At 38.8% G+C, this 22,051-nt stretch overlaps 1 protein-coding gene across 2 annotated transcripts in view; it reads left to right on the top strand.

The window, feature by feature from the left end:
- The first annotated feature begins 3,875 nt into the window (after window positions 1-3,875).
- Window positions 3,876-22,051, top strand: part of SYTL5 (synaptotagmin like 5) — a 114,072-nt gene continuing 95,896 nt past the window's right edge. For both annotated transcript variants that reach the window (XM_090263929.1, XM_090263928.1), the window contains exon 1: window positions 3,876-4,344. In XM_090263929.1, the coding sequence (XP_090120055.1) occupies window positions 4,226-4,344 (119 nt within the window). In that variant the 5' untranslated portion in view covers window positions 3,876-4,225. The remainder of the gene's footprint in view (window positions 4,345-22,051) is intronic.

Raw genomic sequence — 22,051 nt, 5'->3', positions numbered from 1 at the left:
TCTACCTAATTGTTCTGTTGTCACAGAGTAACAGGCAAAGAGGAAATTAATTTTATTCTTATTAATTTCATCCTAAGAGCTCTCCCAGAAATATTATATTTTTAAAGCTGCATTTCATGTACTCCTTAATGAGATAGATTCAGATATACTCTTTCCTTTGACTAAAATGTCAGCTTCTATTATTTTTGTGTCTATTACTCAAAACATGTTTTAAAAAACTGTTTCTGTGTGATGTTATAAAAATATTTTATTATCACAACTTTGTGATGCTCAGAGTTAGTGATTTGTTCAAAGCTATCTATGCTAAAAGGCAGCAGAATAACATACAAACCATCTTTCTAAATAGGTTAGCTAAGTTCATTAGGCTACTGGCTATAGAGGGGAAACTCAACACCTACAATGTTTAAGGAGAGCTATTTATTTAAGTACAGATATTAAAGAATAAGATAAAAATGAATTTCTTCTGGTAATCTGACTATTGTTTACTGGACATATTTAACTAAAAGAATGAGAATTTACTCTAAATAAAATGTACTCATGATTATTTTTACTCATTTTTTTTCACTTGATTAAAATTTGTAGTGGGTAAGGGATTCCCCAGGGTATTTTCATGAACTAACTGAAAAGAGACATCAAAAACTGGTACTTACTTAGATAAACTCATCACAACCCAGACCTGGTCCTGTGAAGGCCTGGAGATTTGATTCGGTTGGCATACAGAGAACAAATAAGACATAGACTCAAACCAAAGCAAACACAGAAGGTACTGTTGGCAGAACCAGGACTTCACTCTCTGAAGTGTGGTCAGCTTATAATAAGAAGTGTCCAGGAGGAAATAAAAAGCAAGAGGAAACAGTTGTATGTTTTGAGTGAAAATTTGCCAGACTGAGACCCCATCACCAAACATGGAACATGTGTTACAGGGAGTAAAGAAGTTATTTGCATTTTGAGGCGTGAGTTGGTCAGAGCCTGCATGGGGGTCATTGAAATCTAGCTCTTTGGATGTCCTTTACCTGTGTCTAGGCTCAGTGCCTCCTCTTTTCTCACATTTCTCCAGGAGGACTATATTATCATCAATTAGAGTCTATCTTACCAAATCATAATCACAGTCCAATTCTGCTTCATGAAGGAAACATCCTGATTTTTTAAATACAATTTTGGCTATTTCTGATCTCCTTGGCCAGTCATTTACAAATTGGCTCTAGTAGTCCTGGTACAGATAAGCAAAAAGCCATTTAGGGCTAATTTTGTTAGCTAAAGTCTCACAGGATAATCTTATTTCTTTTATATCCTTGCCTGATTTCCCATCTTCTCTGTCCCCTTCACTTGCTACTTCATGGTGTAACTACTTCCCTTTATTCTCCTCACAGGGCAGGCTGTTGAATTTAGAGGGCAGACTTCCATTTATAGCCGAAGGGAAGAGTGGCCATAGATTCAGGTCAACCATTTTTGTGGCTCCCAACCTCTTGAATAATTTCTAAATGCAATTCTATAGAATAGTCAGGACATTCTAAACCTGACATTTCAAATACAAAATGTGTCTTAAGTGAGTCTGGCTGTAATGATAATATATTCATTTACTGAGTTACCAAGTGGTTTTCCCATTTCAGCATGAAGTCTGATGAGATACACATGGGTGGAAAAACCACTTATGTTCTTTATCTGAGAACATAGTTGACAGTGATGCAAAAACATTTAACCTTCCTGAAGAGCCTCTTTTGTTCTTCAGCTTGGTGTTTGCTGTTCATATCAACCTTGGGGCTCTCAACTTCTTCTGCCTGTAGGACTTTGGAGGTGGAAAAAGGACTGGGGTAAATCTAGAATGTCTGTCCTGACCAGGGCAGTTTTCTCAAAGAGAAACAACAGGTGCTGGCGAGGATGTAGAGAAAAGGGGATCCTAGTGCACTGATGGTGGGAATGCAGATTAATGCAACTACTGTCAAAAACAGTATGGAATTTCCTCAAGAAAACCAGAAATGGAACTGCCTTTTGACCCAGTGATTCTACCCCTTGGATTATACCAAAGAATTCTGAAACACCAATTCAAAAGAACTATGCATCCCTATGTTCATAGCAGCGTTATTTACAATAGCAAAGTGCTGGAAACAACTTAAGTGCCCATTAGTAAATGAATGGATCAAAAAACTGGTAAATTTGCAGAATGGAATACTACACAACAGAAAGAAAGAGGAACTCCTACCTTTTGCAACAGTATGGATGGAACTGGAAAATATTAGGCTAAGTCAAGTAAACCAGATGGCCAAAGACAAATGCCATACGATCTCATCTATAAGAGGAACCTAATGAACAAAACAACAAATGAACAAAATAGAACCAGAGGCATGGAAATAAGGAACAGTCTGACAGTGACCAGATAGGAAGGGAGAGGGGGGATAAGGATGGAAAGAAGGGGATGGAACTAGTTAAGGAACATGTATGAATGATCCATGGATGTGGACAACAGGGTGAGGGTTCACTGTGGAAGCTGGGGGAGGGCTGAGTGGAGGAGAGCAAAGTGGGATAAATTGGGACAATAAAAATTTATTTAAAAAAAGAATGTGCTCAAGAGTTATGATAAGGGACAGACCCTGGTGAGCTTCTGATGTTGACAAGAGACTACTTTTAGAGCATCTATTTTGCAGTATGTACATAACTAGAATAATAATAATAATCGGCAGCCGTCCGTCTCGAGAGACGATGGTGTAGCTTCTTAAGAGTCTATCTGCACCGCCGAGAATGGCTGTGCAGTCCGACTCGGGAGTGACATGGTATCTGTCTCCTCCCGTGTTGAATCGACATCTTGCGATGACGCTGGAGTGTCCTCTCCAGTGAAGCTGAAGCTACAGAGCCTGGGCAGGGTGATATGAAGGGTCTGCTGTTGCCCATGCAGCAGACCCCCCCTCTCTTCGCAGCTGAAGGATCCAAGGGAAAGACGGAGTCAATACAGCTTGGCTTCAGGTGCGCCGCAGGAGTTGCCGGTGTTGACTACAACGTCAAACCGCCTTAGGGACTCCGGCTCCGTATTTTATGTCGGGGTTTACTCCCTTAGCCTTTCCCCTGAAGAGGTATGCCGCAAGGCAGCGGAGGTTTTTTGGAATCAGAGTTTTCCTTCTCTGATGTGCCCTGACTGGAAGATCGAACCAGCGACACTTAGCTCACACATAACTAGAATAATTCACAAGTAATTATGTACATCATGAAAATATTAACCCCCAGCTTGAGAATAAAACATTGCCCAATCAATACAGCTGAAGTTCCTGCATTCTCTCTGATCGCATCTCTGAATTCCCTTGTATTTATAATACAAATGCATGTATTCCTAAATTAATGTTGTTGCAGTGATTTCCTTCATCTGTATGTTATTATCCTGCATTATTTTTTCTGAACTTGAGCCTTTAATTCAATATTATGTTTCTGAGGTATCTTCAGGTTGAAACATGTAGCACTGGTTAGTTTTTGTTAGCAGTGCTTTTTATGCTGTGGTCTTAGTTGTAGGGAGGAAGGGAGAGAGAAGGAGCAAGACATTTAAGGGATGAATCCTGTTGTGGACAGTCCAGACTGCGTACTTTGTGTCCCCAAATAGTGAGCCAATTCATCCACGAGTTAGCTGCAAGTGTGGTAATGGGATCTGGCTAGTAAAGGACACTAATTATAATGAAAGAAACTGAATTTGTATAGAGGACCTGGAATCAAATAAATATAAATAATATTTCTTGGTAATAAGCACATAATATGGACATAATAGATGCATGTTTACTGATTAAATTTGTTTTATTAAGTTTCAAAACTTAGACACTCTTACAAGCGTTATGGGGAAAATGACCTAATTAATTTTTCTCTCCTTTGTTTTATTCACCTTTTCAGTGTTTCTGGATTTTTCTCCAGTGGCTCTGATTCCTGCCTGCTAACTTTCTGAAGAATTGATATTGAGCATCATTAGTGAAACTCAGCTACCACCTTACTGTGCACAACAACAAAGACTTTGAAGATCTTTTTCAGTTAAAACAATAATGACTTTCTTGGAATGTATTCCCGGTGGTGCCTGTTTTCTGAGTAGCCTGGAAGAATACCTAAATAACATTGACAATTCTTCAAAAACCTTATAAAAAACACTATATCAAACAACTGAGTGACTCTGGGTTGTTCAGAGGAACTTTAAGAATTGGGAATATCAATTCACCTGGAAGATTTGACCACTGGTACTCAGAGCTACTGCTAAAATACCATGTCTAAGAACTCAGAGTTCATCAATCTCTCATTTTTATTAGATCATGAGAAGGAAATGATCCTGGGAGTCTTAAAGAGAGATGAATATTTGAAAAAAGTGGAGGAAAAGAGAATAAGGTAATATCCTCTTATCTTATTGTCCTCTTTGACTGCTTTCTGTTTCTTTGAATCAATTTAGATCAGAAACAGGGAAACTGCAGTGACACATAAGGCAAATGTTGGTCAGTGAATTTATGGGTTCCCAGCCATAGCCCAAATATTAGAAAACCTTTTTCGGTACTTTGTTATTTAGCTAGACAGAAGAATGGAATCGAGATAATAATATACTGTTGATGACAATGCCCATTTGGTTATAATGTCATTACTAGTAGCTAAGTGGAAGGACTGGCCAGGTTTTAGTTCCATCTCTGGCATGTATTAGTTGCATGACCTTGAGTAAGTTACTCAACTTCTCCATGCCTTGGTTTCCTCATCAATTAAATAAGGATGATAATAGTACCCACCTCATAAGGTTGTTGCAAATGTTAATGAAGATAATATATGTGCAGTACCTAAGTGTACAATGAGTATTAGCTATTGTTTATTTATAATGATTTTCCCAGACCAGTTTTACTGGGAATTTTCCTCCATCATAGCTGTGACAAGAAGGGGATCTGGAGAATGAAATGTACCCACTGTACCCCAGAAAGCACCTATATTTCCTCATATATGTTTCTGTATGACAAATTGAGCAATGTGGGCACAGCTGAGTTTCACATCAGTTGTAGGCAGGGTTGATATTTGCTGGATCCTCAGATATAACCTCACCTATGTTTTAGCCAGCATTCATTCTGATTGGTTCCATCATATCTTCTAAATGGTTCTGACTGATTGCTGCATTCACTGTGAATAATTCCTACCTATACTGTCCTGCTTGTTAAATATATTTGGTTATTACACATCACCCCTTAATAGATAGCAGAAATAGAATTTCCTTTTCAGGCACTGCCTATTGTGTAACTTGTAGCTTTTGTGTCTTGTATGTTTCCTGAAACTACAATCAGAAGCTTTGTTTATTTTACTTGAGGAAAAAACGTGTGGTAAAGTTATCTTCACATGTTGCAAAAGTATTGAATGTACCTAATACAACTAGGATCCTCAGAATTGGAAGTGCATTGAAATATTTTTGATTAATGCTTAGTTCGTAGTTCAGAGCCCAGAAATTTTATTTCCATTATTTTAAGATATTCAACCAATTTTAAAGAAACAAAGGCTTTGATTAAAACTATTGCACTTTTTCTATGCTTAGAATTCAGGTGCAAACAAAATGCAGTTAATAATTTTAAAGAAATAAGAAATTACTCAGACAGGACACTGATCTCCCAAGTATAGAAAGAGCTTATATGACTCAACATCAAGAAAACAGACAATCCAATTAAAAAATTGGGCAAAGGAACTGAACAAACACTTCTCCGAAGAGTACATACAGAAGGTCCATAGACACATGAAAAAATGCTCAACATCATTAGCCATCAGGGAGATGCAAGTAAAAACCACAATGAGATACCACTTTACACCAGTCAGAATGGCCATCATCAACAAATCAACAAGCAACAAGTGCTGGCGAGGATGTGGAGAAACAGGAACCCTACTGCACTGCTGGTGGGAATGCAGACTGGTGCAGCCACTATGGAGAACAGTATGGAATTACCTCAAAAAACTAAAAATATAACTGCCATTTGAACCAGTGATTCCACTGCTAGGATTATACCCGAAAAATCCTAAAACCCTAATTCAAAAGAACTTATGCACCCCTATGTTCATAGCAGCACTGTTTACAATAGCTAAGTGCTGGAAACAGCCTGAGTGCCCATCTGTAGATGAGTGGATCAAAAAACAGTGGTACATTTACACAATGGAATACTATGCAGCAGAAAGAAAGAAGGAACTCCTGCCATTTGCAACAACATGGATGGAACTAGAGAGAATTATGCTTAGTGAAATAAGCCAGGCAAAGAAAGCAAAATACCATATGATATCACCTAATACAGGAAACTAAAGAACAACATAAACAAATGAACTAAATAGGACAAGGAGCAGAATAACAGTTAATAGGGGGGAGGGGGAGGGAGAGAAAGGGGATAAGTGAGGGAAGGGTTTAGTCAAGGAACGTGTATGGAGGACTCATGAACATGGACAACGGGGAGGGATATGGCTGTGGGAGAAGGGGTGGGCTGGGTCGGGGTGAGCAATGGGGAAAAATGGGACAACTGTAACTGAAAATCAAAAAAATAAAATTAAAGAAATAATAAAAATAAAAGTTTGTGTAACTGAAGAAAAAAAAAACAATATATATTTTTTCCTATCAAAAAAAAAAAAAAAGAAAGAAAGAAAGAAATTATATTTTTGGTATTGGTACTCCAGTCATGAAAATTTGCTAAATTTTCTAAGGTGCTGCAAAAAGTTATCTAGTTTACAGGGGACAATGTAGTAACCAGTTATTGATGACATTCTTAGGAGAATTAAAAGTCACTTATTTCAGGAAAAAATAATTTAATAATCAGATCCCAGGAAATATTGAAGTATAATGAATAGGCCTTTGTTTAAGGTATTTGTTTTTGTCATTCTCAATAACTTGTACTCCCTATTCCTTTTTCTCCATTTTTCTTCCCTTTTCTTTTCCCCTTACTCTCTACAAAGAAATTTAGTCAAAATGTGTAATATGCAGATCTATAAAGGACACGGTTAGTGATTTTTTTGTTCTTTAGACTTTTTTGAGGACTTGAGTGTTTTTCTGCACTGTGTTAGATATGTTGTCTCATTTTGTTCTGAGCTACCAGGATATGAGCCCAGGCCAGAAGACTCAGTTCTGCCACTCGAGAAGCCAAGCCAAAGGCAATGATGTACTGTTTAGAGTGCATGCTGTTGAAGCATACATCCACACTTGTTGATGGAAATCTTAGTTCCATAGATAAATCTAGTTTCTTCTTTTATTTATTTATTTATTTATTTATTATTTTTTAATGTGTTTTATTGATTATAATGTTACATTTGTCCCAATTTCCCTTCCCTCTGCTCCCCTCCACCCGGTGGCCCCCCTCCCTCCAGTTGTCCCCCCCTTTTAGATCATGTCCATTAGTTGTGCATATAGTTCTTCTCAACCTCTCTCTGTCTATTCCATTCCCTCCTACCATGCTCCTTAATTCCTATATCATCTTCCTCCCTCCTCCCCACCCCCTCCCCGCTGACCCCCCCGCAATGTTCCCCATACCTATAGTTCCCCCTCCACTCTCGTTGCCTGTCCAGTTTGCCCCTGCCCCAATTCCCTAGCCTCTGCTGCCGTTTCCTGCGATGCAGTTCTCATCTTAGTGTTCATAGTTTTGATCCTCCTTTTTCCAAACCAGTCCCCCCAACATCTCATATAACAGTGGTTTGGATCTAGTGAACTCTTTCAGTTTTATTTTGTCCTGGAAACACTTTCTCTGCCCTTCTATTCTGAATGACAATTTCAGTGGATAGAGTATTCGTGGTTGTAGGTTTTGGATTTTCATTACTTTGAATATTTCTTGCCAGTCCCTTCTTGCCTGCAGGGTCTCCCTTGAGAAGTCAGCTGATAGTCTAATTGGGACCCCTTTGTACATGATTCTTTTCTTCTCTCTTGCTGCTTTTAAGATTCTCTCTTTATCTTTAACTCTTGACATTTTGATTATAATGTGTCTTGGAGTGGTTCTCCCTGGGTCCAGTTTTTTTTGAATTCTCTGTGCTTCCTGGACCTGTAAGTCTATTTCCTTCCCCAAGTTTGGGAAGTTCTGCTTTATTATATTTTCACTTAATTTTTCAATTTCTAGTTCATCTTCTTCGCCCTCTGGCAAACCACTGATTCTTATGTTGGGCCTTTTATAGCTGTCCCAGAGGTTTCTGATCCTCTCATCATTTTTCTTGCTTACTGTTTCCTCTCTCTGCACTGGTTGACTGTTCGTTCCTTCTCTATGTTTTGGTTTGTTGATTTGAACTCTGGATTTTATTTCCTCACCATCTGTCTCGTATGTGGTTTTGTTCCTTTCAGTATGAGTGTTTTTCGATTCTTTCTCATCTTTTTCCAGATCTTTTATTAATTCTGTAAGCCACCTGATAACAATGGCCCTGAACTGAGCCTCTGACAGGTTTCTTATTTGTTCATCTGTCAGATTCTTCATCTGTTGCCTGGTGAGCTGTGCCACCGGGATTTCTATAGTTGTCTGCCTCATTTTGACAGATGCGTTTTGTTTTCTTGGGCCGGCTATAGGGGGCAGTGCCTGTGTACTCGTAATGACCCAGCGACCGGCGCTGATCCGCAACCTTTCTCGCCGGCACTTTGTTGTAACTGCCCAGTGACCAGTGGCAATCCGCAACCTATTTCGCAGCCCTGTGGAGGTTTGTGTAGGGGCGGGGGTCCAAGATGGATTCACACAGTTATTCCCCTAGGAGACTGGGATCCGTCCTCCCACTCCCTGGGCCTCACTGTTCCAGGCGATGTGGTGGCTGCTTCTCCCAGTGTTGGGGTTGCAAGCCGCTGGGGTTTGACTGCAGCCGGGATTGTCCTCCCTCCTGCTGGGATTGTTCTCCCTGCCGCTGTCCCTGGTGCGACCACAAATAGCACCGCCTACTTTCACTCTTACCTGCCCAAAGAGCGCCGCTGGTTTATAACTTCATACATTGGGCTTCCGTGTAGTTTTATTATCTGGAATTTCTAGTTATCTTTTGTTTTGAAGTAGTTGTATTCCTCTCTAGTTGTAGAGGGAGGCCGAGCATGTCCGTCTAAGCCTCCATCTTGGCCAGAAGTCTTCTAGTTTCTTCTTTTGACAAAACAGAAATAATAATATTAGCCACCTCATAAGGTTGTTGTAAAGATGAAATAAGCCAGTATTACCACGAACTTAGGGCAATGCTGACACATAGTAAACACTCAATAATTTCTGGCTATAATCATTATTCCTGTTGTTGGTTTGTTTGGCCCTTAATTTACTAGTTGTAGTGACCACTATTGGTGCTCCATTCAGATCTTCTAGGGTCCCTTATTGGATCTGTGCTCTCATCTCCCAGTTTCTATCTGCTTTACTTCTAAAGGCTGGCACGTACTAACTTTTTTAGAGAACTACCTTTGGGTGGCTGGAGTTGCCCATAGGATTAGAAAGCCACAGTTCCAGGTAAACTTTGGTTAATGTCCATATTGGGCAGCCCCAAACCAATGGCTGACAGATACAGAGTTTGCCTTGAGGCAACACAAACTGCAATGCAACTTCTGCTTCAGAGCTCCCCATGGGATCATGCTGGGGCTGGACTTCATCTTTGCTTAGGCTCTCTTCCCTCCTTCTCCTGCCTTACCTGCTCACTTACAGGTTCCTCCTGAGAGCACTCCATAAATCATTCGCATAACAAACGCACATCTTAGAATTAGTTTCTGGGAAACTCAACAGGGGATTTGCCAGACCAGATAAGAACTTAGTCCTTATTCCTTGATATCCTCCAAATTTATCAACCAACAAATTTATAGTGTAATAGATTTTATTGCACCAGTAAACTTTGTGCTATTACAATAATTGTTTTCACCATGCTACAGGGGTATATGTTGATATTTGATGGGAGTATAGAGGAAAAAGTAATCAACTGTGAATAAAATAGAAATGAAAGAAATGGTTTCACAGGAGAGGTAACATTTGAGCTCAGCTGTGAAATGTGAAAAGGATTTTGATATTGGCAAATGTATGTCAACTGTGTTTCAGCTGATAACCATGAGCCACAAAAAATCACCTTCAGATTCCGCTGATAGGTTTCAGAAGGAAATCAAAGCAAAAAAAAAAAAAAAAAAAAAAAAAAAGTAAGCATTAATGTGATTACAAAGAAGAAACTGATCTGGAAAGTTAGTAAACTGGAGTTTTAGAAGCAGTGAATTTTTTGTTTGTGTATTTATTTGCTTGAACAAGCTGTCCTTAGATATTAATAGAACAATGGAAGAGTGTAAAAATTGTATTAAATCAGCATTTTACAGGCCTATCACCTGAATGTGCTCCACAGTCTACATAGTCACTGAAGTGTGGCACTAATTAAGGTGGGACTGGCCTGGGTGCTCCTAAAAGTACTCTGTACCCAAAGGCACATGAGAAGCCTAATTATTATCACTAGGAATGACTTGTAGGTTGGGGAGAGGCATCTACCGATTATCAGAGCATTCTAAGTTCATCCAAGAGGCTAATTTATTTTTCTCCTTTGTTCCAAGCAGGAAAGAGTAGTAGAAGACATCTAGATACAGGTTTTGACTATTAGAGAGCAAGAGTATTTTAAATGTTCTCTGTGAAGAACAAATCAATTATTTATTTATGCTTTCATACAATAAAGAAATAGAGAAAAATTGATGCAAAGAAAATTAAGCTATCAAGAGTGATTGCAAAGGTAAAAAGAAAATACCTTCCATTTGGAAACATAATATAAAAAATATTTGTTGATCATTTTGTACTTTAGATTTTTCTAATTTTTGAAGAACTGAGCCTAACATAACAAAGTACAAGGCTCATAGTATCAAATCTCCCCAAATTTCACTAACAAAGTCTTACTATACTTGATCTGCACCTAAAAACAAATACTTATGAATGTCTACTTTGCAGTACTGGCCTATATAAGAAATCTTCAATTTATAAGTGACTATTAATTTTAACAGTTCATTTGTAGGCTTTATTCTAACTAAGAAGATGTCATTTCAATTTGGCCACAATGCCTGAAAACATATCTGGACTTAGGTTCTCTTTGGTACCTATTCTTGGACTTGTCTCAGTGATTAACTCTATTTCTTTCCTTACAGCATATATTTCTCTTTTCTTCCTGCCCAACTTTCAGTTTTGCTCAGCTCCAGCAGTGGCTTTTTTAGAAAAAATTAACCATCCCTTCATGGGGATTCCTCTGTCAACTATTACGGCTCTGGAGGTGGACATTAGACCAGAGATGACCCATTCAGATATATAGCCCAAATTTACAGAGGTTCTATTTCCCAGTAGAAATGTTTAATAAAACATGTTATCCCAGTCACTGTTGGGTGTGAAAGCCAGCACAAAGATGGAGCTGAGCCTAAAGAATGTCAGAGAATTGTTATCAGCATCCTGATATACTAGAATTAGCCACACTTCTGGACTTCTTGTTTTTTAATTACATTTATTGGGCTAATATTGGTTTATAAGATTATATGTTTTAATTGTACATTTCTATGACATATTGCATTGTGTGCCCACCACCCAAAGTCAAATCATCTTTCGTCACCATATATGACCTCCTTTATCCTTTACTATCCCCCATCCTCCTTCCCTCTGGTAATTACCATACTGTTGTCTGTGCCTATGAATTTGTTTGTTTTTCTTGTTTGTTCATTTGTTACTATCAGGTTTATATTCCAAAAACCTAAATATAAGAGCAATAAAGCAATAAATTACATACAAGAAAACATAGGTACTAAACTTATGGACTTTGGTCTTAGAGAAGATTATATGAATTTGACACCAAAGGCAAGAGAAGTAAAGGCAAAAATAAATGGTGAGACTACATCAACCTAAAAAGCTTCTGCTCAGCAAAAGAAACGGCCAGCAAAACAAAAGGCAGCCAACCAAATGGGAAGAGATATTTGCAAAGAACAGCTCCAACAAAGGATTAATATCCAAAATATATAAAGAACTCATATAATTCAACACGAAACAAACAATCCAATTAAAAAATGGGCAGAGGACCTGAACATACACTTCTTCCAAGAAGACACACAAATGGACAACAGGTATATGAAAAGATGTTCAACTTCACTAGCTATTAGGAAAATGCAAATCAAAACTACAATGAGATACCACATCACACCTATTAGAATAGCTATTATCAACACCACAACTGTTGGAGAGGTTGTTGAGAAAAAATAAATCCTCATTTCACTGTAAACTGGTAACAGCCAATTTGGAAAACAGTGTGGCTGTTCCTCAAAGCATTAAGTAGAGAGTTACCGTATGACCCAGCAACCCTTCTTCTGGGTATCTACCTGAAAGACTCAAAAACATTTATTCCAAAGATACATGCATCCCTATGTTCATTGCAGTGTTATTCACAGTGGGCAAGACATGGAAACAACCAAAGTGTCCTTAGATAGAGGGTTGGATGAAGAAGATGCAGTACATATACTATGGAATACTACTCAGCCATAAGAAAAGATGAAATACTGCCATGTGCAACAATATGGATGGACCTTGAGAATATCATGCTTAGCAAAATAAGTTGGACTTTTTCTTTAAGCAATATATTTCTGTTTTATTTATAGTGGTTTCAATCAGATTTTCCATTACATGTAGCCAGGAGCATCCTACAGTTCCCAGGAGTCAGAACTAATTGACATTTGTTGAGCATCTTCCATAGGCCAAATGCTATGTATTTATTGTTAGAACAGTGGAGTTAAGCAGAGATACAACCTAATGCTTTTGAGGCCATAACATAAAAGATGTTTGTAGCTATGGATCAGGTTTTGTCCATGGTATAGATCAAGGGTCAGCAAACTTTTTCTGTAAAAGGCCAGATAGTAAATATTTTAGGCTCTAAAGGGCATATTCTCTGCTATGATTACTTCACTCTGCCATTGTAGTATGAAAACAGAAATAGACACTATGTAGACAAATGGGTATGGCTCATGTTACAATAAAACTTTATAAAAACAGGCAAAGGGCTGGATTTGGCTCAAGGACTGTAGTTTGCTGACCTTTGGTGTTGAAAACACTATGTTGGTAGTTTCTAGCCTTGGGAATAGCCTCACACACTTGAAAAATTGATAAGCCATCTCAGGAAGAAGCAGCATATTTATGGTTCAAGAGATAAGATGGAGTTGGGATAAAAATCATCAGCTATCAGAGATAGAGCATGGGTTTCTGTCTGGGAATTAGCTGATTCTCCAGGGTCCTGTCATTTCCAGAAGATTGTTTTTTGATTGAATAATATGTTATTTTTTTTAGTTTTAGTTTATTTTTTACATTATCTTTTAGTCCCCGTATGTCCCCCTCACCCCAACAATCACCACACTGTTGTCCAGAAATTTTTATGTGTCACCCAATCTGTAGTGGCTCAGGTGCTGGAACAGCTTAAATGTGTTTCGTTGCCTCTACAGAAAAACAGCAAAATTAATCTGAAGGTATGGAAATTACCAAGAAGTAGCAAAAGATTTTGCAAAACTGCAAGGGGCAGATTACAAATTCCCTTTCCAAATGAGATAAGAATTATTACTATCCTCATTTATAACTGGGGAAGCTGAAGTGCACAGTTAAACAACTTTCCAGAGGTTACACAGCTAGTAAGTGGCAGAAATCTGATTTGTATCTCCACAGCCTGCCTCTAGAGTTCACACTCCACTCTTAGGTCATTTAACTCCTGACCGACATATCTGACCTTTTGGGGCTGGAGTGGGGCAGGAAAAAAGATATGGTAAACTATTCAATGCCTACCTCATACTAGAAAATATATTACTCAGTTCCCAAATTTATATTCATTTAATCCTCATGTCATCCCTGAGGTATGTACTATTAACATTTTCTATAGTTGTGGCAACTGAAACTTAGATTAAATAATTAAATCAGCTAGTAAACATCAGAGCTGAGGTTCTCTCCTTCCATATTGTTTCCCTTTTCTCTATGCCTGTGCAATTACTGAGCTTATTCAGACCCTGTTGAAAGCCCACCCACAGCCTTACTAATAGCTGCCAGAGGAATGGAACAAAACAGAAAACATTTCTCTAGCCTGGTATTTACTAACAGTTCTGACTTAAAAGCTGTGTTAAAGTATCTAAAGTTACTATGGCTTTTACTGAAGTATTGTTCTTTCCCAATAAAAGCTGAAGAGTTCCTTATGCCGCTCCACTCTTCATGCTGAAACCAAAGTATGTGTTCTCTATTGTTCCACACAATGGGCTCAGCTGAAATGGGCCACAAAGCAAGGCAGAATTTAATATTATCAAGAGACCACGTATCCCAGCCTGGAAACTGCCATTCACCTTATGGCTTTGCATCATTTTAGAGCAGGGTGAGGGAGGAAAGAGGAAGAGGGAGAAACAGAAGGAGAAAGTTTGTTCAAATTGTGTATTTGGAATCCTGATAAGCTAAATATTTGGTTCAAATGGATTTGAAGTGATTGCAAGAATTATACATTCAGGCTGTAAGTTAGTGAGATCAGTAGGTGCCAAGCAATAAATACCCTCTTAATACTCCACAAATGTTTGATCTGTGGGCTGTTTGTTTTTCCAAGTCTTATCACTACCACTAACAACAAAATTAGTTTGGCCTTCTCAAAAGGCTAAAGACTCACTGTCCCCATAAAATACCAGAAGAACTATGGGAGTGGACTCCTGGTTTGGTAAACATTTTGTTTTAATCCTTATAAAATTGTCACGAAGCTTCTTAATAGATTAACAGAAACTCCCTGCATCAACACACTGGCTTCTTAATAGAACCTCAACTCTTACTGAGTTACAGAGAAATGCGGGGGGATCCTGCTTTGCTTTAGAGAAATATGTAAAGCCTTGGGGGTTCTCCCAGCAAAGATATTACTAATTGGAATATATATGCACATTGAGAAAGTAACTTAAATTTTGATCCTACAGGATTCTCCTTCAAGTAATTCTTACTTGTAGGACTCACCACAGGAACAAGGCCACAAATACCTGATACTTGGGGATGTTTCAAACACTGGATTGTTCAAATAAGTAAACTTACACTTGCCAGACCTTTTTTTTTGTTGTTGTTTGAAATAATATGGTCATCATAGTCATAAGGAAAATTGTTACTTATGCTAACAACCTATCTCTTATCTTTTTGATTCTTCCCCAGATTCCCCTTTTAATACCCTTCCCTTCCTTGTGTAACATCTCTAGCCAAAATTGGTGTAGAGAACATGCCCCTACACAGCAGGGATAAATTTACACTTATGTCCAGGAAATCACCATTTCCTTTCATTGTAAGTTGAAGAAACACAGAACTATAAATCCCATGTAATCTACAATATGGCTGAATGATTGTGATGTAGGATGTTGGGAAGCCCTGGCTGGTTTGGCTCAGTGGATTGAGCGTCGGCCTGCGAGCTAAGTGTCGCTGGTTCGATCTTCCAGTCAGGGCACACCAGAGAAGGAAAACTCTGACTCCAAAAAACCTCCGCTGCCTTGCGGCATACCTCTTCAGGGGAAAGGCTAAGGGAGTAAACCCCGACAGAAAATCCGGAGCCGGAGTCCCTAAGGTGGTTTGACGTTGTAGTCAACACCGGCAACTCCTGCGGCGCAACTGAAGTCAAGCTGTATTGACTCCGTCTTTCCCTTGGACCCTTCAGCTGCGAAGAGAGGGGGGGTCTAGCAGACCCTCCATATCACCCTGCCCAGGCTCTGTAGCTTCAGCTTCACTGGAGAGGACACTCCAGCGTCATCGCAAGATGTCGATTCAACACGGGAGGAGACAGATACCGTGTCACTCCCGAGTCGGACTGCACAGCCATTCTCGGCGGTGCAGATAGACTCTTAAGAAGCTACACCATCATCTCTCGAGACGGACGGCTGCCGACGACGACGAGGATGTTGGGAATGGGAGGGTGAGTGAAAAGTGTACTTGGCTCCACAAAGGTAGGTCATTTCATAAAGGAAGATTTAATTAAGCAAATACCAGCTTTATTCTTGTGGAAATAGGCACTTTATTTCTAAGAAAATATAAGAGAAAACTTCACTAACAAAAATGTCATCTCTAACATTTTAGATTTCAGGCATATGACCATTTCATATCAACAGTTTATATGACATATTAATAGGAGTTAGGGATTAGTTGGTTTAAGTCTGTAATGAGAGTGGATTGACATGCATTTAATAACTTTTATAATTGTTTCATTGCAGAATATTTAAGCATAACTGGTAAGCTTTTCATGCCAATGTCTAAAATTAAAACAGCAAAGGATTTTAAAAATGTTTTCAAACTCAATGATGTACTAGGCTCTATAGAGGGCATCAATATGTACAATATTTTCATATCATAAATCCTTAATCCAATTAAAGCAATATTTAATGTATTTTGATATATTTTTTTATTATAGAAGTAATGTGTTTATAATATTAGAAAATACAGACTTCCAGCCAAGATGGAGGCGAAGACAGACACTCTGCATCTCCCTCCACAACTAAGAAGGAAACAAATACCTCAAAAGAAATAACCAGAAGTTCCAGAAAATCGAACTGCATGGAAGTCCAGCAAACAAAGATATAAAGAAGAAATACTCATCCAGACAGGTAGGAGGGACGGAGCCAGGGCGGAGAGGACATGGTGTGGTGGCGGCAGCAGCGACAGCTGCAGGCCAGTGGAAAGCACACCTACACATTTTAAAAAGTCAGGAGGGACACCTGGGGAGTGTTCCCAGCTCTTCACCAGACCTCGCAGCCCACAGTCCCAGCACCGGGGAAAATCAAGCCTCATTGCTTCTGACTGTGCAAACCAGTCAGGGTTGGGGCAGAGGAAGAAACTGCCAGTCTCTCAGCAGAGTCCGCTTGTTTAAAGGGCCCCCAGAGTACTAGAACATCTGCAGACCCATCCAGTCTAGGAACAACATCCAGGGAAACAGCTAGAGAGGCACCAGTCCCATATGGAAGTGGGAGAAGTGTGTGAAAAAGGAGCAAGTGCTAAGCAAGAGGCATTGTTTCTTCTCAGAGCCCTCCCCCACATACAGCGCCACAACGTGGTGAAACAGGTTGCTCTGTACTGACGAATCCCTAAGGCTCCGCCCCTTACAACATAACAGGAGCAATAGGTCTACCTAAGACACAGAGGCAAACACACACAGGATACTTCCAGCCAAGATGAAGACCTAGACTGACACACTCCATCTCCCTCCACAACTAAGAAGGAATACAACAATAAGACTATCAGCTGATTTATCAGAAGAAACTCTGTAGGCAAGAAGGGACCAGCAAGAAATATTCAAAGTAATGAAAAGCAAAAACCTACAACCATGATTACCCTATCCAGCGAAGCTGTCATTCAGAATAGAAGGGCAGAGGAAGTGCTTCCAGGACAAAGTAAAACTGAAGGAGTTCATCAGATCCAAACCACTGTTATATGAAATGTTAAAGGGACTTGTTTAGGAGAAAGAGGATCAAAACTATGAACATTAAAATGAAAACTGTATCACAACAACCAAAAACAGAAGCTAGGGAACTGAAACAAAGGCAAACTAAGTAGGCAATGAGAGTGAGAAAAGAATTATAGGTATGGTGAACATTATGGGGGGAGGTCAGCGGGGAGGGGAAGGGGGGAAAGGAAGGGAAATGGTGCAGGAATTAAGCATAGTAGGAGGCAGTGGAGAAGCTAGGACGATGTTGAGAACTGTATGCACAACCAATGGACATGGACTAAGCAGGGGGACAACTGGAGGGAGGAGGTCACTGGGTGGAGGGGAACAAAGGGAAAAGAAATTGGGACAACTGTAACAGCATAATCAATAAAGCATACTAAAAAAAAAGAAAGGAAAAAATATTAGAAAATACATATAATATGAACTTTAAAAACTCTTAGGATCTATCTTGTCAGACATAGTATCCACTTTTGCGTAATTTTCTTCCTGTTACTTTTCTGTGTTTACATATAATTTTCATATAATTGGAACAATATTATTTATATAATATTCTATCTATTTTTGCTTAACCTTGAATATTTATCATGTCATTAAAAATTTATGTCAGCATCATTTTTGTTGTCTGGATAAGATTTCATAACATGAATGTGCAATATTTTTAATTATCATGAGCATCCTTATTCTTAAACCTTCTACCTTAATTTTTATATATTGTGATTCTTATTTTGATTTCTATTTCCTTTAAATTAAAAAATTGTTTTCTGGAAATGTGTCAATTTCCTCTTCACTAAACTATTGTATTATACCACTACCAACATCAAAATTATTGTTAAGATATATAAAAGTATTGTGACACATTAAAATAGTAAGGAATACTTTATTCAGGACTAATGTGATAGATTTCAAGACTATTACAAACAATTAAAAACAAACAAAAATCAATGGCAATAGGGGAGAGAGATCAGGCTCAACTCCAAATAGAGTAGTCTCTCTCTATATCGCGGTTTACTTTTCGTGGCCTCACTGTATCAAGGGATTTTTAAAAATATTATATTTAATTATTTATCATGGACTTTTCGCTATATCGCAGGATTTTGCGGTACTGTATACATGTGTTGTTAAAGTTACATAGGTTTAAGAGTGTAGAATATGTTTAAGAACATAAGTAGTGTTTATAAAAGTGTGGAAAAGGTTAATAAGGGAGTGAGAAAGGTTAATAAGGGACTGGGGACGGTTTATAAGTGTGTGGGAAGGGTTTATAAAGCCTTAAAAGATGTATAAATACTAAAATAAATGTAAGGTTCCTACTTCGCGGATTTTCACCTATTGCGGGGGGGTCTAGAATGTAATACCTGCGATAAGTGAGAAAATACTGCACTGCAAACACAGTTGAGGATTTGCAGCCAATAAGCAGAGTGAGGGGATCTGGAATTGTGTTTTGTAGTAACCTTTATTTATGAAAATATTAGTCCCCGGAAACATGACCTAAAGAAGTAAAATGGGAAAAATTAAGTACTGATAACTGTCTTTGCTGAACACATGACTCCTTCCTTACCACATTTAAAATAATTTAGTTGACAGAAATTCAATATAGAGATTATTTTAGAAATAAAATTTATATATTTATAAAAGAAAGCTGGTATGGGCCTATATTTGGCAACATAAGTAGTTTTAAAGAATTCTTCAAGGCCAACATGTTTTGTCTGAATTATCTTTTTAAGTGTATGAATGCCCAATTTCCTCCCATCAAGTCACTTATATCCTTGCATATAGCAATAATCTTTAAAAGCCCAGTATTTTATCTTTGTTTTTTTATTTTTTATGAGTTTGTTTGAACCAAATAACAACATATGCCTGGGAGCAAGATCTCAAATGATCCCTATTTCATTCTTTTTTTTTTTTTCTTTTACAAGCTTATTTTATTTTTAGTGTTGACACTAATTACAACAGATGTCCCCCATTTCTCCCTCTTTGTCCCTCACCTCCCAGCCCCCAACTCCTGCTCACCCCCTAGCCTTTACCACATTCATGGGCTATATAGCCTTCCTACTTCTTGTTTACTGATTCTATCTCCATCTTTAAAAAAAAAAAAATGTTACCATATCGATAACAGGACTTTCTGCAGTTTTTAGCAATCAAGAAAGATATCCTTTGGATTTTAGATAAGTAAAACCTGTCCTTGTTCCTTGTTGGGCCATGAAATAGAGACGATAGTTATTTCAAGGTATTTCCAGGATAATTGGTTTGGTTTGCTAATTATATATGAGATCAATCTCTGCTGTTTTTTAAGATGACAGAGCATACATACTTTGGTGATATTGCAGGTTCTGTTCCAGGCCACTTCAATAAAGTGAGCTGTAATCTTTTGCTGGTGGAAGGTCTTGCCTTCACTTTTTAAAAAATGCAATAAAGCAAAGCCTAGTAAAATGGGGTATGCCTGTATAGTTAATAAACAATTGTCTGTTCACATGACTTTGTAAGATGATCTGCTGTATTCCTATGAGCCAAATGTTTTACTACCAAGAATTGCTTGGTGTCATATGCAGACTTGAAGATTTCACAATGTCCTCTTTCCTTGAGACAATTTGTAAACACATGAAATTGGCACAATTCACAAGATTTCTTTATCTATACAAATGTTCTTTCAATCTTGTTCCTTATTATTTTCTCTTAGTAGATTTCATTCAAGGCCACCTTTCCCTCAATTCTCAGATGATATTGATTCTTTTTAATAGCCTTGGATTTGAAAACTAATCCAAAACTTTATAAAGTTCATTAGGACTAAAGTGGTGTGTTTGTTGAAGAACAGCTTCACTGGGGGATGTTTGCCATGAGAGACTCTGATATGAGTGCTCTCAGGGAAGGCAGAGGAAACACTTCATGTTTACTGAGGTGTTGCTTTGCATGTACTCAGCATGGCTTTGTACAACTAGGAAAGAAATAGCCATTGTTAACAATACAGTTTTCTTTCTGAGAAAAAATATTTTAATAGATTGAAAGCCAAGGAGAGGAGACTGGTGTAGGGAAGGAGTGCAGGTTTTGGAGCATAAAATTCTGGATCTGAATCCTGACTGCAGCACTTGAGAAACTTGTGAACCACGCAAATTTTCCTTCTGAGACTGCATATTTTCTATCTTTGAAATGAGAGTCATAATGTCTTTAACATGGGTTACTGTTGAATGGCATGACATAAAACAGAGTGCCTGTCATTATTTTGGCTAAGCATTGTGATGGTTAGGTTTTAATAATAAATTCTTCACATAGTGTCGGCAGCCGTCCGTCTCGAGAGACGATGGTGTAGCTTCTTAAAAGTCTATCTGCACCGCCGAGAATGGCTGTGCAGTCCGACTCGGGAGTGACACGGTATCTGTCTCCTCCCGTGTTGAATCGACATCTTGCGATGACGCTGGAGTGTCCTCTCCAGTGAAGCTGAAGCTACAGAGCCTGGGCAGGGTGATATGGAGGGTCTGCTGTTGCCCATGCAGCAGACCCCCCTCTCTTCGCAGCTGAAGGGTCCAAGGGAAAGACGGAGTCAATACAGCTTGGCTTCAGGTGCGCCGCAGGAGTTGCCGGTGTTGACTACAACGTCAAACCGCCTTAGGGACTCCGGCTCCGGATTTTCTGTCGGGGTTTACTCCCTTAGCCTTTCCCCTGAAGAGGTATGCCGCAAGGCAGCGGAGGTTTTTTGGAGTCAGAGTTTTCCTTCTCTGATGTGCCCTGACTGGAAGATCGAACCAGTGACACTTAGCTCGCAGGTCGACGCTCAATCCACTGAGCCAAACCAGCCAGGGTCTTCACATAGTAACTACAATCAAAATGAAAAAACAATATCTTTATATTTAGAATACAAAAGGGAGGTGTAGTCACCCCTGGATTTCCCTTAGGCAAATACAAAATAGCCCCAGTGTTGATGGCATTGCCTCTGTATGTGAATATAAGTTGAGAGTGCTAGGAAGTATGAAGCCACTGACATAAGACTGCTGTGACATTATTCTGCATGCATATATTTTTTCAAGTGACTTTTGTCTCATTGTTTCTGGTTTGACAGTGTTTTTTCATCAGCCACCATGGCTTTGCTCTCTTAAAGGAATATGAATCTCTAGCCCTAAATAAGAATTTATCTTTCAGTTATTGCAACAGAGGCTGAAGCAAAACCTGACAGCAACATCTCTCCAAGTGGACAATAAAAAAGAGCTAATGTTACTGAGTTCTTATTTTACTTTTTGGGAAATAGGCTTGGCTGTGGGTGACAGAGACACATTATAATAATGGCTTAAACAAGACAAATATTTTGCTCTCTAGTAGAAAATTCTGGGTTGGTTGTCAGCTTTGTGATAGTGTTATGATGGCTCCATTATAGCATTTATAACATGGGTCTGGGTGACTTTTCTTTAATTGCTCCACCATTTGGAGAGTCTACCTCTTGATCCCAGATGGCTCACTCCTATGTTTTCATCCCAACCTTTGGGATGGGAGAAGGGTTCAGGGGAAAAGAATCCCTTTTCCATTAGGGACATGACCTACAGGTTGCCTAAATCATTTCTGATCACATCACATCAGCCAACATTTAGTCTCATGACAAAATATAACTGCAACGACACTAAGAAATACAGTTTTATTCTAAATGGTCATGAGCCTAGCCAGACATTCCTCTAATAGGGAAGAGGAGAACAGATATGAAGAAACACACACAGAATTGTCTAGTCCA

Source organism: Furipterus horrens, unplaced genomic scaffold (assembly GCF_987537825.1).
Source record: "Furipterus horrens unplaced genomic scaffold, mFurHor1.1.pri manual_scaffold_17, whole genome shotgun sequence".
Classification (NCBI taxonomy): domain Eukaryota; kingdom Metazoa; phylum Chordata; class Mammalia; order Chiroptera; family Furipteridae; genus Furipterus; species Furipterus horrens.
The sequence above is the reverse complement of the archived record's forward strand: the minus strand, read 5'-3'. Positions and strand labels throughout refer to the sequence as shown.